This window comes from Mastomys coucha, unplaced genomic scaffold (assembly GCF_008632895.1).
Source record: "Mastomys coucha isolate ucsf_1 unplaced genomic scaffold, UCSF_Mcou_1 pScaffold23, whole genome shotgun sequence".
In the NCBI taxonomy this organism is placed as follows: Eukaryota; Metazoa; Chordata; class Mammalia; order Rodentia; family Muridae; genus Mastomys; species Mastomys coucha.
In genome coordinates this window covers 14555981-14567500 of record NW_022196906.1, presented here as the reverse complement: position 1 = coordinate 14567500, position 11520 = coordinate 14555981, and the positions used below count along the sequence as shown (strand labels likewise).

General features: G+C 39.5%; 1 protein-coding gene across 4 annotated transcripts in view; it reads left to right on the top strand.

The window, feature by feature from the left end:
* The window catches only part of LOC116073339 (zinc finger protein 26), a 32191-nt gene that overhangs the window by 14973 nt on the left and 5698 nt on the right, over positions 1-11520 (top strand). For 3 of the 4 annotated variants that reach the window (XM_031345171.1, XM_031345170.1, XM_031345172.1), the window contains 6 exons: positions 5906-6061; positions 6506-6597; positions 7057-7162; positions 8637-8722; positions 9730-9856; positions 10931-11014. In XM_031345171.1, the coding sequence (XP_031201031.1) occupies positions 6037-6061; positions 6506-6597; positions 7057-7162; positions 8637-8722; positions 9730-9856; positions 10931-11014 (520 nt within the window). In that variant the 5' untranslated portion in view covers positions 5906-6036. The remainder of the gene's footprint in view (positions 1-5905; positions 6062-6505; positions 6598-7056; positions 7163-8636; positions 8723-9729; positions 9857-10930; positions 11015-11520) is intronic. The other variant, XM_031345173.1, reaches the window with a different exon arrangement.

Genomic DNA, 11520 nt, shown 5'->3' with positions numbered 1-11520 from the left:
GTGTGTCCAGGACTTGCTATGGTGGGAGAATTGGGTTCTGATGATGCCAAGTGACTTTGGTTTGTGTTTATTTTCTTATGCTTGCCCCCTACCCCCATCTGGTTAACTCTAGTGCTACCTGTCCTTGCTAAATCTGACTGGAGCCTGTCCTTCCTGTGATCCTGGTTGTGTCAGAAGTCCTCAGAGTCAAGCTGTCTCTGGGATTCTGGGATTCTGGGATCCTGTGATCCTGGGCTTGTTAGATCAGCTGGGAGTGTGGCTTTCTCTGTGTGTTGTGGGGACTGGCTGCAGAGCTTGTGTCCAAGGTCTGCTCAGAACACTAGCCCAGACAGACCGGAAGGAACCGGAGTCACTGGGCTGGCGGAGTTCCTGTGTGCCTGGTCCCGCTGGTCCCAGTTACTCCCAGTGTTGGGACAGATGTTGGTTCCTGCTCACCTCTGATCCTGGGTGTGTCAGAGCGCCTGGGAGTGGAGCTTCCTCTGGGTGTTGTGGGACTGGCTGCGGAGCATGCACCCAAGGTCTACTCTGTACCCCGGCCCAGACAGACCGGAAGGAACCCGAGTCACTAGGCTGGCGGAGTTCCTGTGTGCCTGGTCCTGCTGGTCCCAGTTACTCCCAGTGTTGGGACAGATGTTGGTTCCTGCTCACCTCTGATTCTCGCATCTCTTTCTAGTAGTCCTGAAACTTGCTTTGTGGACTGGGATGCAATTGAACTCTCTTTTTTTTTTTTTTTTTTTTTAAATGTAGACAGTGCTATGCACTTGTTTCTTAGAACTGCCTTCTTCTGTTCCATAAATTTGGGTATGTTGTGTTTTTGTTTTCATTCTATTCCAAAGGGTTTTTCTGTCTTGGTTTATTTATTTATTTATTTTTCTTTCTTGATTAGTTTGGTTTCCATGAATTTGTAAACTTTCTGTTGTTGATGCCTGGCTTTAATCCATGGTGGTCAGAGTGTTGTTTGAATTCTTTTCTATCTGTTGTCAAGTTTTGGAGAAAGTTCCATGTGCTGCTGAGAAGAAATCACATTCGTTTGTGTGTTTGGGTGAACTGTTTTGTACATGTTTGCTTGGTCCATTTGACCCCAGAATTTCTCTGTTTACTTTTCATCTGGATGGCCTGTATTGATAAGAGTGGGGTTTGAAGTCAGCACTACCAGTGTGAGGGTCAGTGTGTGATTTTACCTGTAGTAGTACTTCTGTTACAAACTTGGGTGCCCTTGTGTTTATTGTATAATTGTTTAGAGTTGCATTGTCCTCTTGGTGGATTTTACTTTAATGAGTATGTAGTGTACTTCCCTGTGTCCTCTGGTTAGTTTTGGTTTAAAGTCTTTTGTCAAGTATTAAAATCTACATGCTTCTTTTTTTTTTTTTTAAAGATTTATTTATTGTATGTATATGAGTACACTGTAGCTGTCTTAAGACACACCAGAAAAGGGCATCAGATCCCATTAAAGATGGTTGTGAGCCACCATGTGGTTGCTGGGATCTGAACTCAGGTCCTTTGGAAGATCAGTCAGTGCTCTTAACCACTGAGCCATCTCTCCAGCCCCTTTATGTGCTTCTTGTGTCCATTTGCTTGGCATTCCTTTTTACATCCTTTACCCTGATATGATATCTACCCTTAATGGTAGGGTGTGTTTCTTTGATGCAGCAGGAGGATAGATCCTATTTTTTTAATCTAGTCTATTATATTAGTCTGTGTTTTTTTATTGGGGAATTGAGTCTGTTAATACTGAGATTTATCATTGAGCAGTGTTTATTGATTCCTGTTATTTTGTTGTCACTGTATAACACACCCCCCCCCCCACCCTGATTTACTGGTCTGAGGTAATGATTTATTCCTGTGTTTTCTTGAGTTCTTGAGTGTGATTAACCTCTTCAGACTCAAGGTTTTTTTTTTTCCCTAGTGCTTTCTGAATAGGTAGATAAAAATTGCTTAAATTTGGTTTTATTGTGGACTATTTTTCTTTCTTTGTTCAATATGATTGTTAGTTCTGCTGGATATAGTAGTCTGGGCTGACATCTGTGGTCTCTCAAAATTTATAGAACATCCAGGTCTTTCTGGCTTTCAGAGTCTTGAGAGAAGTCAGGTGTTATTCTTGTGGGCTAGTCTTTATATGTCACTTAGTCTTTTTCCCTTGAGGAGTTGCTATGTCAGCATATTTGGCTTCTTTTTGTAGGTGAATTTCCATCTTTTGCCTCTCAGTTTTTAATTTTTGGATATCTTTGTTAGTGTTATGGGCTGGGATCCAGAGATACGTCAGTCTGACTATCAATACATTTTAAAACAGAAGAGGCTTTTATTCAGGTACTGGTGCCAATTCTGCACAAGGGAGTCCTAAATGCAGTACCTAGCCACCTCATTCAGGGCTGCATAGAGCCACAAATACAAAGATACAATGTTTTCCAGCAAGCAGAAGTCCTTTTTTTTTTGCAAAATAAGCTTGTTTACAGAAACAGGATAGCAGTAAAAAATTTAATCCTTAACAGTAACCATTCAGACCTTTATTTATGCCCATCCCAGTTCCTGAACAATGACATGGAGGCTTACTTATTTGTGGATTAATGCCCAGGCCTTAAACTAGGCTTGTTCCCATCTAGCTTGTAACTCAGTTATCCCATTTATATTAATCTAAATTCTACCACATGGATGGTTATCTCTCTTCAGTTTCATAATCTAGCTCCCTTCACTTCTTTATTATTATTATTATTATTATTTATTATTATTATTGTTGTTGTTAGATATTTTCTTTATTTACATTTCAAATTTTATCCCCTTTCCTCATTTCCTCTCTGAAAACTCCCCTATTCCATTCCCCCTCCCCCTGCTCACTAACCTAGCCACTCTCACTTCCCTGTCCTGCCATTTCCTTACACTGGGGCATCCAGAAAGGACCCAAGGAACTGAAGGGGCTTGCAGCCCCATAGGAGGAACAACAATGTGAACTAACCAGTGCCCCCAGAGCTTCCTTCACTTCTTGGTGAATCTTCCCACACCTCACTCTTTCCCAGAGTTCCTCTCTCTGCCAGACGTCCACCTTCTATTCTTCCTTTTGCTATAGGCCACAGGCTTAATTATTTTAACCAATCAGAAGGTGCCTAAGGCAGGCAAGGAAGGACAGAGATAGATTTTCACATAGTGTTCAAAAACATCACTCCAACATGTAATAGCCCCAAACACTTGGAGGTGTAGTTTTGCTTTATAGTTAATTCTTTTAAGCACAGAGATTTTAAAGTTTTAAATATAATATTAGCTGGAAGTATTGGAAAATGTGTGTTCTGGCAAACAGTGGTTAATGATCAGAGACCCAAATTAATGGTACAGATGAAAGGTGTTGACATGGCACGTTTGGTGGATATAGGAGCTGATGTTAATATACTTTCCCAAAAGTCTTAGAATCCAGATTGGCCACTTCAGAAGGTTTACACACAATTTATAGGAATTGGTAAGTTATGATGAATAAGACAAAGTGTCCAGTGGATTACTTACTTGTGTGGGACCAGAAGAGTAAATGGAAGTTAAAACCTATGTGACTGACATACCCATAAATTTATCGGAAGGGGTCTTTTACAACAATGGGGTACTCAAATTAATATTCCTGCAATTCCAGGGACAGCAAGTAAGGAAATTAGAGGTGATATGGTTGATGCTTCTGGGGAAGGTATTAATACAGGTGATAGAGAACAAACACAGTTGTGCCCATGGTCAAAAACCAGGACTTCACAGGGATTGAGTTTCCAATTTTATAAAAGGGACCACTGTTCACATACCAGTGCTTCATGTATATGCCCCAGCAAAACACCATCCAACCGACTTTTCAAAGAACCCTTAAGTTTCCACTTCAATTAGCCATCAAGATGTTAGCCATCACATTGACTTGGTTTGTTTTATGGAGACAACAGATAGTTTCTAATCTAGACAATATGCATCTTGGTGAACTGTAGCCATTTATATTTATTTGAGGCTAATACTGAGAGGGATTTAATATATTCTGTCATTTTTGTTGATTGTTGTTGTGGCAGCCCTTCCCCCAAATTGGTATGGGGAGTGTGTTTTTGGATATGATGAATTTCTTCCTGGTTCTTCTTTGTTCATGAATGTATTCGTCTGAGGCAGTGTCTTCTTTCTTATGCTTTTGTGAATGACCCTGTCTTCTGTACAGATTCTTTATTTCTACAGTGTGGGCTTGGTTGTGATATATTTTTTAAAAATTTGTGCTTGTCTCAAAATGTTATTTCTGTTGGTTTTTGCAGGGTTAGAGAGATAACTCATTGGTTAAGAGTTACACTTGCCAAGGACCTGTATTCAGTTTCCAGCAAGGTTCCCAGTGCCTACATTGTGGTTTATAACAACTAGTTCCAGGCGATCTCATCTTTTCCCACCCTCCTTGGGCTCCAGACACACATGGTGCACATACATACAGTTAGACAAGATAGTCATACACATAAACATAAAATTGGTGGGTTTTTTGTTTTGTTTTGTTTTTGTTTTTCAAGGTAGGGTTTCCCTCAGTAGCCCTGGCTGTCCTGGAACTCACCCAATAGACCAGACTGTTCTGGAACTTACAGAGGTCCACCTGCTTCTGCCTCCCGAGTGCTGGGAAGGTGTGTGCCATCCATCATGCCCAGCTGAATTATTTTTTAAAAGTCTTTTAAATACAGTAGTATAGAATAATACAGGATACAGGATGATCCGGTCTACTATGGGTGGTGCGGTTCCTGGGGTCTTGGGGTATAGAAGAAATCAGAGGGGAAGCCAGAAACTAGTAGTAAACAGCATTCTTCCGTGGTCTCTGCTTCAGTTCTTGCCTTGAGTTTCTGCCCTGACTTTCCTCATTGATGGACTGTTTGTTGGAAGTATAATATAAAATAAAACATTTCCTCCCCAAGTTGCTTTAGATCATGGTGTTTTTGGTTTTTAGAGACAGGGTTTGTCTGTGTAGCCCTGGCTGTCCTGGAACTCACTCTGTAGACCAGGCTGGCCTTGAACTCAGAAATCTGCCTGCCTCTGCCTCCCAAGTGCTGGGATTAAAGGCGTGCGCCACCACCTCCTGGCTAGATCATGGTGTTTTATCACTGCAGTATAAACCCTAAGATGGTGGGGTTTGTCTGTCTGTATGTCTGTATATTGTGTATTTATTGATGCCCAAGGATGGCAGAAAAGGGTGTTGGGTCCCCTGGGACTGGAGTTATAGATGTTTGTGAGGATGCTGGGAATTGAACGTGGGTCCTAAGGAAGAGCTATCTTCTGAGCCACCTCTTCAGTCCAAAATGTTATATTTTAAGTAACTCCTGTGCTTACTTTCCTGAGTTCTTTATATGTTGCTTATTACAGAGTATAATTTATGTGAGCAAACATATACACACAAATACACAGATGCATTAATAAAACGGTTCTGGTGTTACTTAGAGTACTGTATTAGTTAATTTTCTGTTGGAATGATAAGATATTATGACCAAAGCCACTTAAGGGAAGAAAGGGTTTATTTTGGCCTATAGTTCTAGAGGGAAAGAGTTCATGTAATAGTGGGGAAGGTAAATTAGGAACCCAAAGATCACATTTTCATGTGCACACAGATGAGAGAACAGGAATTGGGATGAGACTTATAAAACCATCACTCTCAGAGATGTTTATTCTTAAGCAAAGATCTACCTTCTATAGGCTCTATAATTTTTCTAAACAGACCTGACAGCTGGGAACCAGTGTTCAAATACATGAGCCTATAGAGCATGTTTCTTGTTCAAAGCACAACAAATACATACAATTCCTCAGTCAGTGCAGGTGCTGCTAATGAGCCCATATTACAGGGTATACATTTTTAATGGTTTTCATTATCTTAGCTGCTGAGAGCTAGTCTATAATGTGTAATGACAGCTAACTGTTGCTTTTTGACTGGTCTCAATAGGAATTTAAGTCATCCAGATTAAAGAGGATGAATGTCACCATTTTCCACTTTGCTGCATAAGTTTTCCTGACGTGTCTGTCCTTGGAGTCACAGAAGAATTTGGTTACATATTTTACCATCAGACTAAAGAGATGGACATTACTAGTTTGTCCTGTGGTAAGTCCTGTTACTACTGTTATTGAGAGATTCTCTTGTAGGTGCTGCCTACACAGTGTAGAGCCAGAGATCTGCCAGTCTGTAACTGAGTGCTAGGGGCCAAAAGGACTGTTTGTATATCCAGTATGTGCTTGGGAGCAGGCACTGCATAGTCATCACTGATTTTTTTTTTTTTAATCATAGGCAAATTCAGAGTTCTATTTCTCAGAGCTTACGTTTCCTTGGCTTTAAAGTGAAACTCATGTACTTTTCTTGATGGACAGGACAGTTCATCATATTTTCCTGCTGTAAAAACTGGTATGGCATTGAGGTCACTGGAGTTTATATTTGCAAGTTATCTTGAGTGAACCATGTTATATATTAATTACAAACAGATGAACTCCTGCCCTCACAGTGAATGTGGGCTTATTGGCAGCTTGGTATTGATGTATCTTTTTTTTCTAGAAAGTCTGTTTTTTGGTGACCAAAATTGCAGTCAAGGAGAAGAAACAGAGGGAGAAAACATGCTGGTTGATGGCCTGAAAAACTGTAATAAGGTATGAGAACCAAAAACTGAACTCACTGCATACGTCTTTCCATGTAGACAGACTTATCTCCCAGGATTACCCTGATACGGGTAAAGCCCCTGACAAGGACTTCCTGGACAAGCTCCAGGGAGAGGATCTTTTCACATTGCTATAATGCTGTATTTAGAGTCATTACTAGCTAGTCTTGACCCTCATATTTACCCCATTTATAAAATACGTTCAGGAGAAAAAGAGAGGGATGATGAAAAAGGCCAGAGTGGTGAGGTAAAAATGTTTGAAATGTGCCCTTAAAGCTACTTTATTGGAGTAGATGGATGGAGAGTGAGTGTGGATACCAAGAGACAGTGGAATACCAAGCTGTCTCTGAGCGTTGAGTTTCCTATCCTCACTCTTGTCAGAGGACTCGTGGGGTATTAACTTGGTTGAAACAAGCATGTGTGGGTGGTTTAGGATTTGATGACCTTTCAGGATGAGGCTGTGGATTTCACTCAGGAGTGGACTACAAAAGATCCAGCTCAGAACAGCAAACCTCGTGATGTGGCAGTGGAGGACTACACAGACGTGGCCACTGTAGGTAAGTTGGTTTTATTTGCATATGATGCTTCATGTGGAGCAGGCACATATTATAAACGTAGTGTTCTTAGAAACTTTGTCAGATCCAATGAGATAACAATAACAGTTTTCTTCTAATATATTTAAACTAACATGTTAGTTTAATTGGGGGAGGGTGTCCATCAAACTGCAGTGCCTCCTATATGGTCTATGTGCTTCATTACTGAGCAGCACGCCTAGCACACTGTGGGTTGGGTGGGTTTTTTGTTTTTTGTTTTGTTTTGTTTTGTGGTAGTGCACACCTTTAATTTCAGCATTTGGGAGGCAGAGACAGGTGGATGTCTGTGATTTCAAGGTTAGTCTTACAGAGTTCTAGGACAACTGAGTGCTTACCAGAGAAATCCTATCAAAAAACAAAAGTAAACAAAAAGGTTATTTTCATTTATTGGTTTTTTTTTGTGTATGAGTGCAGGTGCACATATGCCAATAGCACATACATGGAAATCAGAGAAGAACTTACAGGGAGTCCCTTCTCTGTGCCTACCTTGTGGTTTGAGGAAGGGCCATTCTTACTGTTTTTTGCCACTGTACTTCTGGCTGGCTCTCCAGTTTCTGCCTCTCATCTCACTGTAAGCATGCTGGGGCTAGGATTACAGATGTGTGCCATTGCAGTTGATTTTTTTAACACTTAGTGTCCTAATTTGCTTTCTGTGGTAAAACGCTGAGTAAATAAGCCACTCGGGGAGGAAAAGGGTTATTTGGCTTACAGGTTATATTCCATCCAGGGAAGCTAAGGCAGGAACCTAGAGGCAGAACCTGAAAGAGAAATCATGCTTACTGGCTTGCTCCCTTGCACTTGCCCAGCCACTGTTCTTCAGGCCTGGCAGAAGGTCTGCATCAGCTAACAGTCAAATAAAGGGGTTCCTTCTTCCCAAGCGTGACATTGACAGGCAAGATGCGGGTTCTTGATTGAACTGAGGTTGTCAGTGTTATGTGGAAAGCCTTTATACCTGATGAGCTATCTTGATGGCCCACTGTGGTGGTTCTTAAAATGTGCATTAACCTAATTCTGTTGAAATATATGTCTTGTCTCCATCTTTGATTAGTGGAATAGCACTTCTAGTTAGTATTCTATTTTATGACTCTGAATTTGCTGAACTATAATATTTGTAAGTTAATGGTTTATTTTATTCCTTAGCAAATATTGCAGTGATTCATTTTGTAGTAGTTGATTCTTCTGCCTTAGATTCACATGTACTGGGATTGCTAATGTTCACACCATGCTGTACTTTCATGATATTTCTTTCCTTTTCTCTCTGGTAACATGTTTTTATTTTATTACCATGTATTAGTTTTGGCAGAATTAATATTTAGCTTTTTTCCCTCTAAATCTTTAATTTGCTCATAAGCCAGGTTTATTTAGAAAACCATGGAGACATTTTTAACTTCTTTGCTATACTGTTGTTATTTAAACCTAATCTTGGGTTTAATTCCAGAATTGGAAAAGCAACTACAAACCAAAGATTTAGCACCAGAGCGGGAGTTTTTGACAAGACATACCTTCATGGAGACACAGCAGGTGGTAAGTGCAAGGAAAAGTGTGTGTGTTTGTATGTGTGTGTGTGTGTGTGTGTGTGTGTACAGATATATATATATATTGTGTGTGTATATATATATATATATATATATATATATATATATATTTATATTGTTTGTTTGTTTTTTTGTTTTCGAGACAGGGTTTCTCTATGTAGCCCTGGCTGTCCTGGAACTCATTCTGTAGACCAGGCTGGCCTCGAACTCAGAAATCTGCTTGCCTTTGCCTCCCAAGGGCTGGGATGAAAGGCGTGTGCTCAGCTCGAAAAGTATATTTTTTATTTTATGCACTTAGCCAAGATTGCCTTTTTTTTTTTTTTTTAAATTAGAAGTCATGGAGAGTACTGGGTTTTTCAGTAGAAGGAACAATCTCCTATCATATACTCCAGAAGATGAGTATTAAGAGGATCCAAAGTTAAAGTGAAACTGACCAAGAAGGCACATTTTCTCATGAGTAGACTTGCCCTCTCAGCAAAACAAAACAGCAAACCAAAATTCCTTGCCATGACTGATTTTTCTAGTTGAATTGCTCCAGAAAGGCATGTGTCTTACATTGGTGAGGGATTCCCCTAAAGATCATCTCAGTATTTTAGTAGTCATCAGTCTTAATTTCTGTTAGTGATTAAGTATTTATTATTTTGTGTTCTGACAAATGGTAAAGATGGAAGTCTTCATTTTTAAAAGAAGTAAACTTATTTTTAATCACATAACAAGTTTGCAATATGCTTGGGAATGGGCCACAACATAGGGGGTAAGGTAGAGTTCTTTGTGTAGTAAGGTGATGTAAGTTTATTTGCAAGAGGTGCAGAAATTCATGAATATAGAAGGTCTGTTGAGTGACTGTGGATAGAGAAATGCTCTAGGAGTATTGAGACCTGAGCTAGATTATGGGGACCTTAGTCTCTTTTATAGGCAAGGATGTTACTTCCTCATTCTCCAGTGAGCATAGGTGATGTTTACTTTGCTCAAGCTGGCATTTGTGTGATGGTTCAGGATGCAGTGACCTTTGAAGATGTGGCTGTGGACTTTACCCAGGAAGAGTGGACTTCACTGGATCCAATTCAGAGGAACCTCTACAGAGATGTGATGCTGGAGAACTACCAGAACCTGGCCACAGTAGGTAGGGCTGCCATCACTTGTTCTAGCTTCATAAGAGACCAGAAATATTGTTCTAGAATATGATGTCAGCTCAGAGAACAGTGGGAAATAGCAGATGAAGTCCCTTAACATAATTTAATACATCATGGTAGTTCTCGACTAAGTGGTGGTTAGTAGCACCACTCCTACTATGCTAATAATGTTATTTTGAGATTCTTCCTCTTTTTGATTTGTTTGTTATGTGGAAAAGTCTCATTCTATAGCTTAGGTTGGCTTCAAGCTCTCAGCAGTTGTCCTATCTCAATCATCTGAGAGCTGGGATAACAGATGTGGACTATCACATGTGGCTGTCATTTTTGCCAATCTTTATGAATCTGCTTCTGAAGATAAGAACTAGTGCTATCATTTTTCTTCCTATAAGAATGAAGACCTTTGTTGGGCACATTTCTGTGTTGTAAAGTGCTTGTTTAGACACCTGAAGCCTTGGGTTTGATCTTTATTCCTGGGGGTAGGGTAACTTTATAATACTGTAATAATTAATATTAACAATTATTAATTATTATTAGTAATAATATTAATACTACATTAGATCTTATTGGGAGAAATGGTTTAGTACATTTTATTTTACATTTTTTTAAAGCATAGAATTTTTATTAATAATGAAGGAATAGGAATATTACATGCCATTAATAGTTTATTTATGTATTGACAGTAGCGGGGATAATTTAGAACCTTGTACAGTCCAGGCAAGTGTTCCACTACTGAACCATATCCTTAGCCATTTTTTGGTTCCTTGAGAACTCCAGTTCTATAGCTATGACTGTCCTGGAATTCTTGTTTCCCTTGCCCCAGCCTTGTGAGTATTGGGATTATATCTATGCATAAACAGTCTTGGTCCTCCTTAGTGGTTTTTAAATGTGCATTTAGTTCTAAATGTGGATTTAATGGGTCATAGAAATATTCTGGTTACCAATAGCATAAATATTTGTATTCTAAGCTCTTTGTTAATAATTTTAAGTCTTTCTTGAGACATGTTTTCTATTAGTGGCGAGTTTACACGAGCCTTTTCCATTGATATATCGGTCTCTGTGTCTAGGAGGTCAGATGTTTAAACCCAGCCTGATCTCTTGGTTGGAGCAGAAAGTAGAGTTGACAGTAATGGAGCAAGGAATTCTTCAAGGTTAGTATTTGTTGAAAACATTTCTTGTTGTTGTCAAATTCCATGTTTGGAAGTGTGTGGAGGGAACTGTTAGAAGACCACCTTGAATCTGAGGGCGAGGTCTTAGAAAAATCTAATGGGAAGCATCTGGGATGCACTACTTACTGTTTCTCTGTTTACTATGCCATTTAATTTTAATAGAGAGATCTGTAAAGTATTACAGCTGTGATACCATATCCTGTGCTTGTCAAATTTTAGATTTAGACAGTTGCTTTATTCTCTCTTAGTTTTATTGTTTAATGTATTTTAATATGAAAAAACCACAAAGTTCTGGTCTGGAACTCAGTTTTATAGACCAGACTGGCCTGGAACCCAGAGAGGTCTGCTTGCCTCTGGCTCCTAAAGGTGTGCACCACCACACCTGCCCAAATGAGGTGGAGTTTTTGGCTGTTTTAAAATATTTAACCTTTCATTTGTTGTGCAAGTGTGTGTGTGTATAACTATAACTATATATATATATATATATA